At 46.4% G+C, this 20,550-nt stretch overlaps 1 protein-coding gene and 1 non-coding gene across 51 annotated transcripts in view; one reads left to right on the top strand and one right to left on the bottom strand.

The window, feature by feature from the left end:
* The window catches only part of LOC124199894 (Down syndrome cell adhesion molecule-like protein Dscam2), a 36,510-nt gene that overhangs the window by 7,288 nt on the left and 8,672 nt on the right, over nucleotides 1-20,550 (top strand). For 3 of the 50 annotated variants that reach the window (XM_046595877.1, XM_046595872.1, XM_046595873.1), the window contains exons 5-20: nucleotides 567-737; nucleotides 2,254-2,403; nucleotides 8,683-8,812; nucleotides 9,032-9,213; nucleotides 9,297-9,551; nucleotides 9,635-9,779; nucleotides 9,849-10,273; nucleotides 12,925-13,224; nucleotides 18,523-18,642; nucleotides 18,718-18,888; nucleotides 18,969-19,116; nucleotides 19,182-19,330; nucleotides 19,404-19,703; nucleotides 19,773-19,992; nucleotides 20,063-20,304; nucleotides 20,372-20,527. In XM_046595877.1, coding sequence (XP_046451833.1) covers nucleotides 567-737; nucleotides 2,254-2,403; nucleotides 8,683-8,812; nucleotides 9,032-9,213; nucleotides 9,297-9,551; nucleotides 9,635-9,779; nucleotides 9,849-10,273; nucleotides 12,925-13,224; nucleotides 18,523-18,642; nucleotides 18,718-18,888; nucleotides 18,969-19,116; nucleotides 19,182-19,330; nucleotides 19,404-19,703; nucleotides 19,773-19,992; nucleotides 20,063-20,304; nucleotides 20,372-20,527 — 3,264 coding nt within the window. Of the gene's footprint in view, nucleotides 1-172; nucleotides 332-566; nucleotides 738-910; nucleotides 1,076-1,286; nucleotides 1,446-1,500; nucleotides 1,660-2,253; nucleotides 2,404-3,578; nucleotides 3,703-3,819; nucleotides 3,944-4,030; nucleotides 4,149-4,246; nucleotides 4,371-5,201; nucleotides 5,326-5,433; nucleotides 5,558-5,671; nucleotides 5,793-5,877; nucleotides 6,002-6,333; nucleotides 6,458-6,695; nucleotides 6,817-7,470; nucleotides 7,595-7,761; nucleotides 7,889-8,682; nucleotides 8,813-9,031; nucleotides 9,214-9,296; nucleotides 9,552-9,634; nucleotides 9,780-9,848; nucleotides 10,274-10,531; nucleotides 10,820-10,958; nucleotides 11,247-11,382; nucleotides 11,668-12,070; nucleotides 12,368-12,490; nucleotides 12,779-12,924; nucleotides 13,225-13,359; nucleotides 13,648-14,193; nucleotides 14,482-14,630; nucleotides 14,919-15,960; nucleotides 16,249-16,820; nucleotides 17,106-17,674; nucleotides 17,954-18,522; nucleotides 18,643-18,717; nucleotides 18,889-18,968; nucleotides 19,117-19,181; nucleotides 19,331-19,403; nucleotides 19,704-19,772; nucleotides 19,993-20,062; nucleotides 20,305-20,371; nucleotides 20,528-20,550 lie in introns of all 50 variants that reach the window. The other 47 variants (XM_046595885.1, XM_046595884.1, XM_046595892.1 and 44 more) reach the window with 41 other exon arrangements.
* Trnag-ccc lies at nucleotides 11,930-12,000 on the bottom strand. Its single transcript has one exon. It is a non-coding gene; the product is annotated as a tRNA-Gly (tRNA).

Raw genomic sequence — 20,550 nt, 5'->3', positions numbered from 1 at the left:
CTTTCAACCCTCCCCTGTAAAAAAAACCCACCCCACCCCGTTACAAAATCAAATAGGTGCGATCGATCGGGATTTCGAGCGTGAAGAAGGCGGAAAAAAGTTGTGCCCAATCAATTTTTTGATGAATTTGTTTTGACCAATCACTCTCGGTTTGAAAAAACGAAATGTATAGTGGTGCACCAGACATACCAGACAGACGTCAACCTGGAGCACGTCATCCGCGGGAATAGCGCCGTGCTCAAGTGCAGCGTTCCCAGTTTTGTCGCCGACTTCGTCACCGTCGATACCTGGCTGGTAGATGACAATCACGTCGTTCACGGCGACACTTTTGGTAAACACCACTCTTTTGAATATGAAGATGGTGATATCCTTCTACCCCCCTCCACTCTCTCCTCCCGTTCAAAAGACGCATATCTTCTCCAAAACACAAAACAGGATAGCGGGATTCGACGCCAGCAAGGGGCATCGGGTTCTTGTTGTTTTTTTTTTTTTCTGTTCGGCTGTCTTGTGGGTTTTATGTCGGTGATTATTATCAATGAAAATGTAAAATACTCCCCTCCGTGTAGTTGTACAATCGAGTTACGTCGTCGAAGTCAACAACGAGCACGTCATCCTCGGCAATTCAGCTATGCTGAAATGTACGATCCCTTCGTTCGTGACGGATTTCGTTTACGTGGCCTCCTGGACGATATCGGACGAGCGAGGAGAACTCGCCAATCTCGATACCCAGTCAACGGGTATATTTCTGCGGTTTCGGCCGAAAGCGCCACCCATTTGTTTTAATTCTTTTTCCGCCACCGACATTGAAAAGATTGAACAAAATCATTGCTCCATTCTAGTTTTTTTTTTCAATTAAGTTGACTCATTTCCTATCCTGTCTCTTCCTATATTCCACGCATTTCTTGGTTAGTTGTTCTGCAGTCGTACGAGAGCGAAGTGGGTAATGAGTACGTCATACGAGGCAATTCGGCCTTGCTCAAGTGCGGTATTCCGTCCTACGTGGCCGATTTGGTCCAAGTTGGAGCCTGGCTCGACGATCACGGTCAAACTTATCATCCAGCCGACTCGTCGTCTGGTAAAAACTTGCAATCCACAAAATCCAATCCCAGTTTCACCCTGACAAATCTTCCTTCCTTCCTGATTCCCCCCTTCATATAAATCCTAGGAGAGGGAAATTGAAATTTTAGATTTAAAAATGTGTGTGGTTTATTATTGCGAATTATTTTGATTTTAATTGATTTGCTATCCCCGTAATGAAAAAAAAAAAACCCCAAAAAACATGGAAGCCGTGTGGCAGGATTACGAAGTTCGTGTCAATGACGAATTCGTCCTGCGTGGGAACGCCGCACTGCTGAAATGTTTGGTGCCGTCGTACGTGAGCGACGTGGTCCAGATAGAGTCGTGGACGTCGAGTCAGGGCGAGGTGTTTGGTGGCTCTGATTGGGGTAAACAAAATCATCACATCATCTTACACTCGCCCTTTTTATGTTTTGGTTACAGTTGTGAGCCAGTCGTACCAGGTCCATGTGCACGATGAATACGTGTTGCTAGGCAACGCTGGGCTTCTCCGATGTTTGATCCCGTCGTTCGTCAGCGATTTTGTCATCGTCGACACTTGGGTGGGAGATGATGGGACTCACATTACGGCCGACAGCCACGGTATTGATTCACAAGCCACCAACCATACACGACACACACGCACGTGTACAAGAATCAAATCTCCATGCCAGAATCTTGGCAGCGCTCTTTAGATCCATCCGGGAATGCCGGAATGGAAGGAAATGGATCCCCCCCCCTCCCACTAATGAACCACATTTTTTTTTTTTATTTATTGCAGGTCAGCAAATGAACGTGGAATTTTCACTAATGAATTTTTGACAATTTTTGAATTGTTTCTTTTATTTATACAGGTCGATAATTATTGAGTGACTAATCAATTTCTCTCTCCTCCCCCCTCCAAAATTCCTTTTTCTTAAATTATTTCACTTTGTCCGTCAACCGTTGAATTATGGAGCAATGATTTTACAAAACAAGCAAAAACAAAACAAAACATTTTTTTCTCGATTACGTCACAAAAATTTCTATACCAAAATCAACGGTGGCGGATTCACTCTCTCGGATAGAAACAAATTCTGTACATTTTTTTCTATGCCTGGGATTTAGTTCAAGTGAATTCAACAGATGATCTAATCCGCATTTTTTTTCTTCTTTTCTTGTTTTATTTGTCTCGCTACAAAAAATGCGAAAACAAAGATGGCAAGTACATGGTTTTGCCTAGCGGTGAATTGCACATTCGTGACGTGTCACCTGAAGATGGATACAAATCTTATCGCTGCCGGACCAAGCATCGCCTGACTGGCGAAACTCGACTCAGCGCCACTGCCGGACGTCTAGTCGTCACCGGTGAGTTACCCGAACGACCCACACAAGTTTTAATACATTTTTTTTTTCAACCAGTTGACAAAGTTTACACATGACGCAATTTCCTAAACTTGTTCATTTGCTTCTAGTCAACATTTTGTCTTTCTTGTAAACTGTAAATTTTGTTATTTTTAAAAAATACTTTGTCACTGGTTGATTCGACTGCACTGCCTGAATGTTGGGATAGGGTACCCCTGCTGCACAATGAAACGTAGAGACAATTTGCTATCAAAAAAACAAAATTTGAAAAAATATCTGACGTAGAAAAAATTTCAAAAATTGTGAGCCAATGACGAAAGGTGCAGGGGACCGGTCGGTGGAGAGACGCGGCTGGGAACTCTTTTTTTCTGATTCCAATCGATCCATATAAAAAAAAATACCCTTTTAGATAAATAGTCCTCCCCCGTAAAATGTGTGTGTGATTGACGTATCAATTCTCCGTATAAAAAATGATCTAATAGAACCAGTCAGCAGCGGCGCTCCGCGCATCCCTTCTGTAACGAAAAGTTACGTCATTGAGCGTCGTTCCGGCCAGAATGTGGCGCTGTTTATTGGCGTTCAGGGTTACCCAGTTCCTAGCTTCCGGTAAGCCAAAGTGTGTGTGTTGCGCTGTGTGACTCACACGCACATTTTCTTTTCTTCTTTCTTTTTTTTTTCTTGGTTGCTTCATTCCTGCATACCTCTCGGCTAGAACCATTGAGTAACGTGGCTCCACGTGTGGGTGCCTCATCGAAATCTTACGTCTTTGTCAAATCCCAACGCCAGCCATTGGCCATGTTCTGCGAAGCCCAGAGTTTCCCCATTCCTGCCCACAGGTTAGTAGTAAGAGGAGTTGTAGCGTCACTCGCCGTGAGTAGTAGTCTAAAAATGGCCATTTCATTTCCCCCCTCCGTTCAAAAGTTCAAAAGAAAAAAGAAAGAAAGCAGATGTTTCCATTTCTCCCCTCTTATCTTTTCTCTCCTTTTTCTCTTTCCGCAGTCTTCTCTGGAAATAAATAGACCCTCTGTATATATTTATAAATGGCGGTAGCACAAGACACAGGGCAAGCGGTTTATATTGGGAACGGTTCGACATCTTAGACACGCGTTTTCATTGCGCACAGGGTTACTCGATATCAAATTTCATAATAAAACCTCACAACTAAAATGGTCATTCAGAACCGACCAGCAGCGCAGCTCCTCGTTTGGCCTCCGCTTCCACTTTGTCCAACGCTAAAGAAGTCTTTGGCCGTCCGATGACGTTACTCTGCCCGGCTCAAGCTTACCCTGCACCCTCTTTCAGGTATACATTGTCCAATAGCTATACATTGTCCCAACATCCAAATGTGTCGTTAGATTCGTTAAATTAGAGGTCCGAAATCTCTTTTAAAAAACGCGGTTTTTGCGATGTGTTGGACAGAACCGACTAGTAGTACAGCGCCACGTTTCGCCACCGATTCGGCCATTTCCAGCTCGAGAAAGATTATCGGGCGTTCGTTAACTTTGCTTTGTCCGGCCCAGGCTTACCCTGCACCGATATTCAGGTATATTCAACAGTCTGTCTCTCATTTCCCCCCGCCGAATGTTTGCAAGTCGTTAAACGTGAAAGTTTGGACATTTTCGATCATTAGAACCTACGAGTAGTACAGCACCTCGTTTCGCTTCCGATTCAACCAATTCTAAACGAATGACGGGTCGTCCGCTCACTCTCCTCTGTCCGGCTCAGGCTTATCCTGCACCTGCCTTCAGGTAAAAAAAACCATTCCAGCAGTCAGGCAGTCGAAAAATTCAAATTGACAGAACCAAATCTCATGGTGGGATAATTTTATTTGCGATGAAATTGTTAGAACCAACCGGTAGTAGCGCTCCGAGATTTCCCTCTGAATCGTCGAGTTCCACGCTCAAGAAACCGTCCAGCATTTCAATCAATCTTTTGTGCCCGGCTCAGGCCTACCCTGCACCTTTGTTCAGGTGAAAAATCTATCCCTAACGTTCACGACAGGATATCGAACCCAATCAATGTTGTATTTGACGTTTTCAATTGAATCTTGGCGTCGCGTAAAATTTCTTCGTAGAACCAACGAGCAGTAGCGCACCGCGTTTCGCCTCCGAATCATACGTCGGTTTCCAGTTGAGAAAAAGTTCCGGAATGGCCATCAATCTTTTATGTCCCGCTCAAGCATTCCCTGCACCTTTGTTCAGGTGAATAACCATAGATTCCCATACATTATTCGAGGCAGGGGGGTCGATTTTGAGCAACGTCGATTTTGTAACCAACTTCAATTCAATTGCGCCCGTATTGTGTTGTGATGCAGAGCCGACGAGCAGTAGCGCTCCGCGATTCGCTTCCGAATCCTACGGATTCGTTCTGAGGAAAAGTTCGGGAATGGCTTTCAATCTTCTGTGCCCCGCCCAAGCTTTCCCTGCACCTTTGTTCAGGTAAAGATACACACACACGTCGTATATAGCCGGTTCACCCTATCCTTGCCGACCCGATCCCAGTGGATCAAAACTCAAATTTCAATGTCGTAATAATATAGAGCCAACGAGTAGCAGCGCTCCTCGATTGACTGGCGAATTCTCCCTAGTGGCTCTAAAGCGCCTTCAAGGCTCTTCGTCGACATTGACGTGCTTAGCGCAAGGTTTTCCTGCACCTGCTTTCAGGTAAAAAAGAAAAGAAACAACCAGCTGTTCTGTCGGGAATCCCACTCTAAACATTCAGGCCGCATTAAGAATTATCGTGAGAAAACGCTTAAGCCAGCACGTACTACGACGAATGCTTTTTTTCCCATTTCGATTCAGAACCGACAAGTAGCAGCGCTCCTCGTTTATCGGGCGATTTCTCTTCTGTGGCTTTAAAACGTCACCGAGGCTCTTCTTTGACGTTGATGTGTCTAGCGCAGGGTTTCCCAGCTCCTCTCTTCAGGTATACACGCTACGGCTGCTTTATTTGATATCAACATTCAGACAGGGCCTATCCACTTGATCAATGAATGTTTTTTTAAATAATACTCTTGTCGGTAATGCGATGCAGAGCCTACGAGTAGCACTGCTCCCCGAGTATCGGCTGACGTGTCTATTGCTTTCCTGAAACGGCAAAGAGGCCTTACGACCAATCTCCAGTGTCAGGCCCAGGGTTTCCCCGCACCTCTCTTCAGGTACCACTAACATCTCCTCCCGCTATTGAAACATTCAGACGGTTTGAATTTTGTCGTTTAGTCGTCGTTTTGGGATGAATGATTAGACGGAATTTGAATTATATCTGCCAATAGAACCAACGAGCAGCTCAGCTCCTCGATTTGCCAGCCGTTCGTCTGTTAATCTGATCGAAGATCTGCGCTCCAGTTTTTCTCTTTACTGTCCGGCACAGAGTTATCCAGCGCCCGCTTTCAGGTTAGCCCATAACATTCAGGCAGCGATAAATTATGTTTTATGAAGAGAAAGTTAATTTTCGATCGGTATGAAATTATTTCAAAAGAGCCCACGAGCAGTTCCGCACCTCGTTTTGCCAGCCGGTCATCCGTCCATCTTACGCGCCAAGATTTGACGGCAAGTTTTGCGCTCTTCTGTCCAGCACAAGCTCATCCAGTGCCCGTTTTCAGGTTAGCCCTCTCCCATAAGAACATTCAGGCGGTATCTAAAAGAAAAAGGAAACTCGAATTTGTTGTCTAAATTATTTGATAATATTCAGAACCGACTAGTAGCGCAGCGCCGCGTTTCGCTGTAAAAATGTCGCTGATCGTGGAACTGCGTCAATCTAAACCCATGTCCCTTTTGTGTCAGGCTCAGGGTTATCCGACTCCCGTTTTCAGGTAGGATTAACTCGACCGCACAGCATTCAGGCAGTTACAAATGTCGAAGGTTTTACTTTGGTAACTGATAAGCTGATTTACTGAATTTGGGCGGTTCTTTTAAATTTTTTTGACGAGAGAAGAGCCGACGAGTAGCTCCTTACCGCGTTTCTCAGCCGAATTGTCTGGCGTCATTGTCAAAAGGCAGCGTGCCAATCAGCTGGCCCTTACCTGTCCAGCTCAGGGTTACCCGGTACCTTCATTCAGGTTAGCGCCCTCATTTGTTTTGTTTTTTTAACAATATCAAAAATTTTGACATGGTGACAATGTCATCAATCAGAACCAGTTAGCGGGTCCCGACCGCGTTTTTCTTCAGAATTAAAGAGCGGCACTGTTGAGCGCTCCTCTTTGGCTCCTTATTCGTTGACGTGTCAGGCGCAGGGTTACCCCGTTCCCGTGTTCAGGTGATTAATTCATCTCATATGTTATGTGCTTCATTATAAAGAACCCGTGAGTGGATCCCGACCGCGTTTCTCCACTGAACTGGCCGGTCACTTGGAGCGCTCCTCCTTGGCTCCTTTTTCTTTAACTTGTCAGGCGCAGGGTTACCCCGTCCCCATTCTCAGGTGAATAATTTTTCTCGCGTCTCATCTATTGTTACGTCTCTGCCTTTTGGCTAAAGAGCCCGTGAGTGGATCCCGCCCGCGTTTCTCCACCGAGTTGAAAGGCGGCAACTTGGAGCGCTCCTCTTTGGCTCCTTTTTGTTTGACTTGTCAGGCGCAGGGTTACCCAGTACCAATTTTCAGGTTTGAATTTTTACTTTTTTCTCCTTTCGTGCTCGACCATTGGCCAAATTTTAATTATCGATGAACGCAGAGCCGAGCGGCAGCGTCAAACCGCGTTTCTCCACCGCGGCCACTAGCACTTCGTTGCTGCACTCCAATTCGGCTGCTTTGAGCCTCTTTTGCGCCGCTCAAGGTTTCCCTGTTCCCGTCACAAGGTAGCCGCCCTCCCCCCCACCTCATCAACAACATCCAGGCAGCTCTTATGTCTGTGTGTGTGTGTGTCTCGTAAACTTTTTTTGAGGTTTTTTCTTTGAACAAATTTTTTAAAAAGAACCTGTGGGTAGCTCCCGGCCGCGTTTTGGTACCGACTCGAAAGGCACTGTACTGGAGCGAATGGTGAAATTGCCTCTGACGATGCTATGCACCGGTCAGGGATATCCTGTGCCTTCATTCAGGTTAGATTACATGGCGTCTAATGATATCGATTGAATCCAGAACCCGTCGGATCGACCCGACCTAAACTCTCACATGACACGCGATTGTTGAGTGCCCAGCATCGATTCAGTGATGCAGTTCCCCTGTTCTGTCAAGCTCAAGGGTTTCCTACACCTATCGTCAGGTAATTGGTTAGTGGAAGGACACACTCTCGGGAGGGGGGTAAGACTTAACCTTAACCCAACGTCAGGCAATAACACATTGATGGTCTCTCTGTATACGGAAAACCCCCCAAACGGGTTATCATTTGTGGGTAGAACGTGAGCTAACAGTTGTTCGTTATCTGAATAGAACCAGTGGGGAGTGTTCGTCCGAAATTGACGACCGACGCCAAATTGTTGAGTGTCGAGTGTCGTGAAAAGACGACTCATGTCACGCTCCTCTGCCAAGCCCAGGGCTACCCTAAACCGATCGTCAGGTAATTTAAAACCTTGACATTGAGACGAATTGAAATTGATAGAGCTATAAAAGAAAAAGAAAAAAAAAACAGTACGTATAGAATTACGTAAGCCCTTCTGGACATTCAAGCAGTGGGTGGTATCATTGATTTAATTTCAATGAGAATTTCCTACATAAAATGACCCGTCCCATCGTGTTTACTGCATGTAGAACCGATGACGAGCGTTCCGCCGCGTCTTCCTCCGCGAAGTAAATCCGATATCATCCGGATGAAGTCGTCGTTGAGCGAAGCTCTATTGTGCGATGCGCAGGGGATACCTGTCCCAACGTTTAGGTAATCAAAGACGATTTATAGGGGTAAATAATGATGATGATGATAATGCGCCAAAACAGAGCCGGTGGGAAGCGTACCTCCGCGATTGCCACCCAAATCGAAATTTGATACGATTCGACGGGGAAGCAACGGTCCGGTGGCTATTGTCTGCGATGCTCAGGCTCATCCGCCACCTAGTCATCGGTAACTGAACAAAAAAACAAATCAATCCGCACATTTCTTTTTGTTTTCTTTCGAAACGCCACGGTAATCGAAGGCCGGATGGGGTGAACTTTGGTGTCGTTATTCTTCCCACTGACGGATTCTCGACATCCGCCGTCGTCGTATATCCCGGTTAACAATACTGAAGCGTCACGAATGTTTTCATCGTGCAACAGGGCACCGCACTTGGTTGGGTTTTTCTTTGGGATTTCTAGACAGCGAATTCCATTTTTTTTTCTGTAAACTTCATTTGTTTTTTAATTTTTGAATGTCGAAAGAACCAAGTTCAAATGTCGCACCTCGTACATCCGGCCGAAAAATCGAAGGCAGTCTAATCGCCATAGCTGCTTTAGAGCGTCAAGCTTATCTTACCTGCGATGCAACTGCTTTCCCAGTCCCCGTCTACAGGTATTTCCCAGTGTTTTCAACGGGGGGAAAGTTCCCACGACCTTTCGTGCGCTAGCGATTAAACCGAAAATAACGAAAACACAAAAAAGGAAGATAACAAAAAACAAAAAAAAGGGGGAGAAGATGAACTCTTGACATTATTCTCTGGGATTCTGTATTCCAGAAAACATGTTTTACGGTGTAGCGTAAGCGTATTTCTGTTTTTTTATTTTTATTTAGATGGTACAAGTACGTCGAAGGCAGCACGGCCAAGCAGCCGGTCAAACTGGACGACCGTGTCAAACAAGTTAGCGGCACTCTGATCATCAAGGAAGCCAAAGTTGAAGATTCCGGCAAATATTTGTGCAATGTCAACAATTCCGTCGGCGGAGAAAGCGTCGAGACTGTTCTGACCGTCACAGGTGGGAGTTCATTGAACTGTCTTGTTATTTTGAAAACCGGAATCTAATTATTTGTTATTTATTTAAAAATTATTATTGATTAGCTCCACTATCGGCCAGCATTGAACCGCAAGTGCAGACAGTTGACTACGGACGTCCGGCTACATTGACCTGCAACCCGGAAGGAAATCCCATCAAATCCATCAGCTGGATGAAGGATGGTGTCGCCATCAGCCACACCGACAACGTACTGAGAATCGAACAGGTCCGCCGAGAAGATAAGGGCATGTACCAGTGCTTCGTTCGCAACGACCAGGAAAGCGCCCAAGCTTCGGCGGAACTCAAACTGGGAGGAAGATGTAAAACGATTATTCTGCGTGGTGTCTCACTCACTCGCCGGATATTAACGACCATTTGTGTTTATTTATTTATTTTATTGCAGTTGATCCTCCTCAATTCATCAACACTTTTGCCGAACGGACCCTTCAACCCGGACCCAGCGTCTCCCTTAAGTGCTCCGCCTCTGGAAATCCCCTGCCGGAAATCACATGGGAACTGGATGGAAAGAAAATCTCATCATCCGAGAGGTGACATTTTCGATGTTCGATGTCTATAAAAAAAGAAATAATCAGCTAAATCGATTTATTGTGTATCAGGGTCCAAATTGGTCACTTTACGGCCGGAACCAACGAAGTCGTCTCCTACCTCAACATCACGGCTGTTCACACCAACGACGGCGGATTGTACAAGTGCGCCGCTTCCAGCAAAGTCGGCCACGCCGATCACTCTGCCCGCTTCAACGTTTACGGATTACCTTTCGTCAGACCCATGGATAAAGTGGCTGTAGTGGCTGGTGAAATCATGATGGTCACGTGCCCGGTGGCCGGATATCCGATCGATACCATTCAGTGGGAAAAAGGTGGCCGTGTTTTGCCAGTTAACCGACGCCAGCAAGTCTTCCCCAACGGAACACTCATCATCGAGAACGTCCAGCGATCCCTCGATCAAGGATCTTACACCTGCATCGCCAAGAATACGCAAGGATTCTCCGCCAAAGGAAACCTCGAAGTCCAAGTCATGGGTAAGTTCAAAAGTTTCGCTTATTTTACCCGCAAAGAGTCGTCGTGTTGAATTCCGATATTGTTCGAGAAATTTCCAAAGACGTATTAATGATTTTACTACTAATTTAACGGAATGTATAAACACGACAACTCTTTGCCCAATTGAATAGTTGTACTCGGAAGTCCAAAACAAATCGTAAAAGCCCTCCCCCATGCGAAAAGAAAGTTAAACTTAAGCGAATTAAAACAAAAAACAAACATGCGAAAACGTGAATCAGTATTACCGGCCATCAATCCGTTCGCCTTCGACCAGCCGGTCTACTCCGGCGATGATGTTCAGTTGACGTGTTACGTAGCTCGTGGAGATGAGCCCATTTCCGTCTCGTGGACTCTTAACGGCCTACCGCTGGATAACAGCCGGCCAGGTGTCAATCTGGTCAATGTGGGCAGTAAGACAAGCCTTTTGACTATGTCAAATGTCAATCACAACTCGGACGGAGAGTATCGCTGTCTGGCCAAGAATCCGGCCGGAGTCTCCTCCTATTCCGCTAATTTAACGGTGTACGGTAAGGCGAATCAAACGGACAAATAATCTCCATCTCAAAACGAAAATCCCCTCCAATCGCCAATCCGGGGAAAACTCCGCGTCCGACCAAAAATTGACAAAGTTATGAAACTGTGCCCTCCCTCCCCCGTCTTGTCCAGTACCGCCGAAAATCGTTCCGTTCTCGTTCGGCGATGAACCGTTCACGTCGGGTGATTCGGCGCACACCGTGTGCGCTGCCGCCGAAGGAGACTTACCGATGGATATCAACTGGGCCTTTCACGGGCAGCAGTATTCTTCAATGATGGGCATTACGACGACCAAAGTGGGAGCCAGATCCAACATGCTGCAAATCGAATCTGTCGCGGCAGCGCACAGCGGCAGTTACACCTGTACGGCACGCAACTCTGCCGGGACACGCAACTACACGGCCGTTTTGGTTGTTTTCGGTACTTACACGCGTCGCCCCGGAATCACTCCCATTCTCTAATGTCTTCCTGTGTCCCGTAAAACAATTGCTCCCGCGGCGTCGTCGATGTGTTTTTTTTTTTTTTTAATCGTCCGTGTGTGTGCGTTTCTTCTAAGTGGCGCCCGTCATTGGGCCTTTCAGTTTTGGTGACACCGAGTACACGCTGGGCATGTCGGCGCAAATCAACTGCATCATCGTCGAAGGAGATTTACCCATTGATATTAGCTGGACGTTTCACGGCCCGTCGTCGGCTATGTCGGGCATCGAGACGATGAAATTCGGCTCACGTTCCAGCGTCTTGAATATCGATTCGGTCGCTGCCGATCACGCGGGCAACTACACTTGCATCGCTCGCAATGTTGCTGCTGTCCGCAATTTTACGGCAACTCTCAGCGTTTACGGTAGTTGATAATAATCCATTGTCACATCCTCCCCCTCAACGGGGCGCTCCCCTCGCTTGGTTACGTAGATAGGGAAAACTGTCATCGCCATGGCAACGTTAAAGAATTTTCTGGTATGTAAGTTGTGAGAGGGAAATTTCAAATCTTTATTATTGCCGTTTAAAGGTCACAGTGCTTCTAAAATAGCGCGAATAACATTTAGTATGAGAGTAAAATAAATTTGATTAAAAATGATGTGTATAAAAAGATTGAAAAAAGGGCGTGCATCGACCGGGAATCGAACCCGGATCACGCGCGTGGGAGGCGCGCATTCTACCATTGAACCATCGATGCTTGGTAGAAATGAGTCAAAGTCCAGCTACAGCCGCATGTAGCTAAAGTGAAAGTATTCTCGTTTTCTCAGTTCGACCGAAGTTATTACCGCTCAGTTTCGGGGAGGAAGAGTTTTATACACCGGGTTCGCACGTGCAAACCATTTGCATCGTTGGGGAAGGCGATCTGCCCATCGAATTGGGCTGGACGTTTCGCGGAGATAGTGAAACCGGCATGGCTGATCTGGGTATCTCGACAACTCGAGTCGGCCCTCGTTCGACGGTTCTACAAATCGATTCGGTGACAGCAGCTCATAGCGGGGAATACACTTGCACGGCCAAGAATTCAGTTGGATCGCAAAGTGTCTCTGCCCATCTCGAAGTGCTTGGTATTATAACCTCTCGAATGGATTAGAATTGTGTTGTTCCGCCCAAACCTCAACGCGTCCGGCCTATTAGTTGAAAATTCCATTCGATTCAAATTATTATTATTTTTTTTAAACGATGAAAAGTGGTACCCAAGATCCTACCGTTTAATTTCGGCGAAGAAGACTACACTTCGGGCATGTCTGCTCAGTTGCAGTGCATCGTGACGGATGGCGATATCCCTGTTGACATTCGTTGGATCACATCCGGCCAAACCCACTCGACACTTGAGGGCATAACCTTTACCAAGATCGGTTCCAAATCTAGCATTATGCAAATAGATTCAGTTGATGCCTCCCACTCGGGCAATTATACTTGTATGGCCAAAAATTCAGCCGGCCAAGCCAGTTACACTGCCCAGCTCACCGTCGTTGGTATTTCTTTAGACATTAAATTCCGATATTTTTTTCTGCTCTCTCTCTCCCTGACACAAACATTCGCTCCGCGTTCGTTGAATTAAGATGGCCTTAATTTAGCAGCAAACAAATAATAATTGTAATTCGCTGGATTCGTGTTCCAGTTGCGCCACAAATCACTCCGTTCTCTTTCGGCGACGACGAAGCTCTCAACGCTGGCGATTTCGTAGTGGTTCAATGTTCAGCCGTTAAAGGAGATTCGCCAATAAGTCTACGCTGGGCTTTTAAGTCTCAGCCGTTAGCGACTGATTCGCCTATTACCGGACTGACGATCAACAGTTTGGGCGACAGGATTTCCGTCCTGTCGATCCAATCAGTGGCGGCCGCTCATAACGGGGAGTACACGTGCACTGCTGAAAATCCGGCCGGAATAGCCAACTATACGGCCGAGTTGACCGTCAATGGTACCATCGCCCTCCACACAGTTGCCACTCTTGTTTCTTGAAAAAAATCCTTTACCACCTTCATCCTCCCCTTCCAAAACGTTCCGCAACGCTGGATTAGAATTGCTTAATTAAGATTTCAAATCGATTACGTAGTCGTCCCACGGATTGTGCCTTTCGATCTAAGCGACGAGGCCATCACTTCCGGTCAACCGGTGGCAATCCAGTGCACCATATCTGAGGGAGATCTTCCCATCAATTTCCGCTGGGCCTTTCACGGCCAAGAACTTTCGTCCCAAATGGGTATCTCGACTATTCGTATCAACTCCCGTATATCGCTCTTGTCCATCGATTCGATTGCTGCTGGACACGCGGGAAATTATACCTGCACGGCTCAAAATTCCGCCGGAAGTACCAATCACACGGCGACTCTTCTCGTCCAGGGTTTGACATTCTTATTACAACAAGAAAATCGGTCCATTTCCCTCCTTAAACAATGTTTGCACCTCACTCCGCGCTCGCCTTTTCATTTCTTAATTCAAATGTCCATCAATTTTTTGAACTGGGGGGATCGTATAGTGGCTCCTCAGGTGTTGCCGTTTAGTTTCGGCGAAGGATCGCTGACTTCCGGTCAGCCTATTACGGTTCAATGTATGATCGTCGATGGTGATTTGCCGATGACATTACGCTGGATGTTCCATGGCCTCGAACTCTCATCTCAGATGGGCATCAGCACTTTCCGGCTTAATCCGCGAGTCTCCCTTTTATCCATCGACTCGGTAGCCGCTGGTCACGCTGGAGATTACACGTGCACCGCCCAAAACGCAGCCGGCCAATCGAACCACACGGCTTCCCTCTTTGTCAACGGTGTCCTTGCCATCTCAATCATTTAGAAAATATAGTTTCCTTCTTTTTTATTCCGCCGAAATCCTTTTCAATCCATCCGCTCCGTGTCGCCAAATGTTTTCTCATTTTTCGTTCCCTGTCCAGTTCCACCGCAAATTATGCCGTTCAGTTTCGGCGAAGGTTCGTTGACCTCCGGCCAACCCGTAGCTATCCAGTGCACCGTTTTAGAAGGCGACCTTCCGTTAACATTGCGCTGGGCTTTCCATGGCCAGGAGTTATCCTCGCAGATGGGTATAGCCATCATCAAAGCGGGCGCTAGAGTTTCGCTCTTGACGATCGATGCCGTAGCGGCGGGTCATTCGGGCGATTATACCTGCACTGCCTCCAACGCTGCCGCTAGTGTTAATTACACTGCCAGTTTGGCTGTTAATGGTTTGTTCCAGCGGCTCTTTTATCAACTTCTAATTCTGCTTTCTTCTTCATCATCACTCCTCCCTAACAACTATCCCTTTGTTTTTCTGTGGACGCTCCAACAAATTGTATTACATTATTCTTTTTTTTGGGGGGTTGGGGCAATTAAGTCGCTCCGGAAATTGCACCTTTTGATTTTGGGGATTCGACGTTGAACGCCGGCGAGGCCGCTCAGACGCAGTGCATAGCGCTCAAAGGCGACACGCCTTTAAACTTTACGTGGACTTTTCACGGGTCTGCAACAACGTTCCAGACGGGTGTAGTAACGGCCATCGTGGGCCAAAGGAGTAGCGCCTTGATGATCGATTCAGTTACGCCAAATCACGCCGGAACCTACACTTGCACAGTGCGCAACCAAGCGGCCAGCGCTAGTTATTCCACCGTTTTATCCGTCTCTGGTTGGTCTCAGTTAAATTTCGTTTTGTTTTTCACCTGGAACCTTATTATAGGCTCTTCCATTCCTATTTCCGTGGACGCTCCTGCGTTATTTTAAACTAAGAACATCTCGCTCAAAATCTAGTTAATGTAATTTAAACCCCATATCCTATTTGATTTAAAGTCGCTCCGGAAATTGCGCCATTCGATTTTGGAGATACGACATTGAACGCTGGGGATGCAGCTCAGGCCCAGTGTATGGCTCTGAAAGGCGACACGCCTTTGAACTTTACCTGGACATTCCATGGTGATGCGACAACGTTTCAGACTGGCGTCGTAACGGCCAGCGTCGGCCAAAGGAGTAGCGTCTTGATGATCGATTCAGTGACACCTAATCACGCCGGAACGTACACTTGTACCGTGCGCAATCAAGCTGCTAACGCTAGTTATTCCACTGTTTTGTCCGTCTCCGGTTGGTTCATAAAGTGTTTGTCCCATTTGCCACCTCAAATCCTTTAGATCCCTAATTTTGCGGACGCTCCTGCGCTATATGTTAACTGTTAAACCGAGTCAATTTAAATGTAAAATATCGATAAAATTTGATTTTTAAAGTCGCGCCAGAGATTGCCCCTTTCGATTTTGGCGATTCGACGTTGAACGTCGGCGAGGCGGCTCAAACGCAATGCCTGGCCATCAAGGGAGATACGCCTTTAAATATCACGTGGACGTTCCATGGTGACGTGACAACTTTTCAGACGGGCATCGTAACAGCTAGTGTCGGCCAGCGTGGTAGTGCTCTTCTCATTGATTCAGTAACGACAAATCACGCTGGGACATACTCTTGCACCGTTCGTAATCAAGTGGCCAGCGCCAGTTATTCAACTGTCTTATCCGTTTCTGGTTAGTTTATATTCCTAAAGCTTCGTTGTTTCACCCAGAACCTCAAAGACTATCTATTCCCAATCAAGCGGACGCTCCAGCAATAGAATAATATTAATTTTACCATCGCTTTGAGTAATTAAAATCCGTAAAATTATTAAAATATCAAAACAAATTGATTTAAAGTCGCTCCAGAGATCGCCCCATTCGATTTTGGCGATTCGACGTTGAACGCTGGTGAAGCAGCTCAAACTCAATGTCTGGCCCTTAAAGGCGACACGCCCTTAAATTTCACCTGGACGTTCCATGGTGACGAATCGACGTTTCACGCGGGTGTAGTGACAACTAGCGCCGGTCAGCGCGGTAGTGTACTCATTATTGATTCAGTAACGACACATCACTCTGGGACGTACACTTGCACCGTTCGTAATCAAGTGGCCAGCGCCAGTTATTCAACTGTGTTATCCGTTTCCGGTTAGTTTAATCGTAAAGTGTCGTTGTTTCACCCCCAGACACCATCCCCAATTAAGCGGACGCTCCAGCATTATCAAAACCAAATAATTTTAATGATCGTTTTGAGTAAATTCAATACTTGTAATAATTTTAATGTCGAAACAAATTGATTTAAAGTCACTCCAGAAATCGCCCCATTCGATTTTGGGGATTCAACGTTGAACGCCGGCGAAGCGGCTCAAACTCAATGTCTGGCGCTTAAAGGCGACACGCCTTTAAATTTCACCTGGACGTTCCATGGTGACGAAGCGACTTTTCACTCGGGTGTCGTAACAACTGGCGTCGGCCAGCGCGGTAGTGCTCTCATCATCGATTCAGTAACGACACATCACGCTGGAACATACACTTGCACTGCGCGCAATCAAGTGGCCAGCGCCAGTTATTCCGCCATCCTTTCCGTCTCCGGTACAAATGTCTTAAGACAATCAGCTATCAGCCTAGATATTCCCCCTTAAACCTCCATCAACATTCGCTCCGCGTTTCTCGCCGTTTCCTCTCTTGTTCGTTTTTAAAAATTTCATTCCGTCGCACAGTGGCTCCAGAAATTGTTCCGTTCGCGTTTGCTGACATCTACGAGGGTGAATCCAGTCAGGTGTTGTGTGCCCTGTCCAAAGGAGACGATCCTGTCCGGTTAGAATGGTACCACGGTACCGAATTGTTGACAGCGGCCCGGCAAGATGTCACGGTTATGCCGACCGGACCTCGAGCCTCGGTTCTCGTCTTCAATTCGTTAAAGGCCAGTCATTTCGGCAATTATTCCTGTCAGGCATCCAACGCCGCTGGAAGCAGTTCCTTCACGGCCCAATTGATCATCAACGGTTGAGATATTTTTAGACAGTTCAGATTCATCCCCCCTTGAACCTTTCCGCCCTTAATAACTGTAACCGCCGGTCGTGGCCTTTTGATTCCGCGTAATCCTCAACAGCTGCGCTCGGTTTTTATTTTTTCCAGTGGCACCCAAAATCGTTCCGTTTAGTTTCGGCGATGAGGAGGCCGTTATGGCCGGCTCGGCCGCTCAAGTGACTTGTCTAGCAACGGAGGGCGATCTTCCGATGGACGTTCAGTGGCATTTTCGGGGCTCTAACGTTTCGTCACTCGGATTGGGCATGTCCACCACACGGGTGGGCTCACGTACCAATTTGCTCGTGATAGACACTGTCTCACCAGAAAATGGAGGTCTCTACACTTGTCGCGCTAGCAATGCGGCCGGTTCTGCTGATTATTCAGCCGAATTGCTCGTCCAGGGTACATCAATATTCAAATTTTCGACCCATAACTTCCTTAGATCAAAACCTGAATGAAATGAGGGACCCTCCCGTCGCTAAGCCGTTGAATTTCAATTGAAATGTACTGCACATTTGAGGGTCGATTGTTATCATATTTTCAGAGAGACCGACCCTCTTGCCACTCTACTTGCCCAGCGAATCTGTCGACCAGGGAAGCTACGTCCAGCTGACGTGTATTGCAACGGCCGGAGATTTGCCTCTTGACTTCCACTGGGCGGTTGACGGCCGTCGAGTGCCCGAGTCCACTGTCTCGAGGGTATCGCCTCAAACGAGCCTCTTAATTCTCAACAGTGTTGGTATCCATCAGGCCGGAAATTACAGTTGTCACGTGAACAATTCAGCCGGCCGATCCAACTCCGCCATACAAGTCAAAGTCAACGGTAAATTGAGTTGACGTTGATGTCCACTGTTCAATTGTGTTTGGTTTCTTCGTGTAGGAATCTCATTTTTTTTTCAAAGCGACTGCTGGGGGTGGAAAGTGTAACGTAGAAAAATAGGCGAATTACAATTTTAAAAAAAATGGACATTTAAATTAAAAGGCCGCGACGCGGAGCGTCCCTATCCCCCATCCTCATCCTAACCTCAGTCTATCCCTGCTTTAACCTTTATTACATTTCATCAAAACAATTTGTTCCAACTCTGGTTAAAGAGAACAATCTAGTAAAGTGACTTTCTATTTGTCAGTTAAAAATTACGACATTTTTAACTTTTTTCAATTTCAACTTTGGAACAGGTTTTTTTGTAGTAGAGCTCGTTAGCATCCACATTCCAGGAACTGATTATCACAAGAAAGAAAATTTTCAAAGAATTTTTCAAACCATTTCTTTTTGTTGCATGCAACTAACATGTTCTGGAACGTGAGATTCAGTAGCTTCTTCTTGCGCAAACTCTTTCTCTATCCGAAATCCTTCAGCGAACTTGAAGCTAATTCGAAATTTTCTCAATAAAGTTCCCCCACGCTGGATCGTCGAACCCACAGACAAGGCTTTTGCTCAGGGAAGCGAAGCTAAAATCGAGTGCAAGGCTGACGGTTTTCCCAAGCCTCAAATTTCATGGAAGAAAGCTCCAGGTAACTCCAAAATTCTAATAGCTAAAATCAGTGTAACCCAATAAAAACAACAAAAACAACTTGAATTGTTAACAGGGAGCACTCCAAACGATTATAGGGACATCCGTTCCAATAATTACGTCCGCATCGAAGACGGCACTTTGTCCATTGGCAATATCCAAAAATCAAGCGAAGGTTATTACTTGTGTGAAGCTTCGAACGGTATCGGTGCGGGACTATCGGCCGTCATCTTCGTCAGTGTCCAAGGTAAAATTAGATCGATGTTTGTTTCTTTTTTCTTTTTCAAATTCAAGTTTTAACGAAACAATATTGTGTTTTTCGTGTAGCCCCTCCTCAATTTGAGATCAAGTTCAAGAATCAAACTGCCCGCCGAGGCGAACCGGCCGTCCTTCAGTGTGAAGCTAAAGGAGAGAAACCAATTGGCATTTTGTGGAACATGAACAGCAAACGACTGGATTCCAAGAGCGATCCTCGGTAATTTTTCTGTGATTTGGTGTACTGTCGATAAACTTAAGCTATAACCTTTGATTATACATCAGGTACACCATTCGCGAAGAAATCCTGACGACTGGAGTCTTGTCCGACTTGAGCATCAAAAAGCTGGAACGAACCGATTCTGCCCTGTTTACTTGCGTGGCTACCAATGCTTTCGGTAGTGACGACACTAGCATCAATCTGATCGTTCAAGGTATTCATCCGGTTCATTTCCTGGCTTCCCTTCAATGTTCCATTAGCGTGACGCATTTTGTTTGACATTTTAGAGACGCCCGAGGTCCCATTCGGCGTGAAAGTGCTCGACAAATCCGGCCGCTCCGTTCAACTTTCTTGGTCTGCTCCTTACGATGGAAACTCACCGCTCACTCGCTACCTGATCGAATACAAAATCAGCAAAGGTGATTGGCAAGCGGATATCGATCGCGTCCTAGTCCCCGGACAGCAAACTGTCGCTGGAGTTTACAATTTAGTTCCCGCCACTACGTATCACTTCCGCCTTGTTGCCGAAAACGATGTAGGATCCTCCGATCCCTCTGAAACTGTTACCATCATCACTGCCGAAGAAGGTACCATCTAGTGGCTTATAAAATATCTGATATGAAGTCCGTCTAACAGTCACATTGGATATCGTATAGCACCCGGAGGTACCCCGCGAGGAGTGAAGGTTGAAGTAGTGGACCAGAATACTCTCAAAGTTTCCTGGAAACCACCTCCAAAGGAACACTGGAACGGAGAAATCCTCGGTTACTACGTCGGCTACAAATTGGCTACTTCCGACAAACCATACCTCTTTGAAACGGTCGAATTTAGCCGAGAGCTGGGCAAGGAGCATCAGCTCAACATTTCACACCTCAAGTACGTATCTCCCTACACAACTAATACGGAACCGTTCCATTTAATCATTTCTGACGATGTTTATTTTTAGGATGTACACGCAATATTCCGTGGTTGTCCAAGCGTTCAATCGTGTCGGCGCCGGACCCATGTCTGACGAAGTGATCCAGCACACGGGCGAAGGAACTCCAGAACAGGCCCCTCAAGATGTGACGTGCACAGCCCTAACTTCTCAATCCATTCGGCTGTCTTGGACATCACCTCCTCTGACTACTGTCAACGGAATTATCAAGGGTTACAAAGTCATTTACGGACCGAGTCATATCTGGTTCGGTAAGTTGTCTCATTGTTGTGCAAGTCTGACAAATTCGATGGCGTCATCCTTTTGTTAATCCAACAGATGAAACCAGCAAAGATGCCAAAATTATCACCACCAGCGAGACTATCCTCCACGGATTGCGCAAGTACACCAACTACAGCATGCAAGTTTTGGCTTTCACCGCTGGCGGTGATGGTGTCAAATCCGTACCCGTTTCCTGTCACACCGAACAAGATGGTAATTATTTGCAAAATTCGCAT

This window comes from Daphnia pulex, chromosome 8, assembly GCF_021134715.1.
Source record: "Daphnia pulex isolate KAP4 chromosome 8, ASM2113471v1".
Taxonomy (NCBI): domain Eukaryota; kingdom Metazoa; phylum Arthropoda; class Branchiopoda; order Diplostraca; family Daphniidae; genus Daphnia; species Daphnia pulex.
The sequence above is the reverse complement of the archived record's forward strand: the minus strand, read 5'-3'. Positions and strand labels throughout refer to the sequence as shown.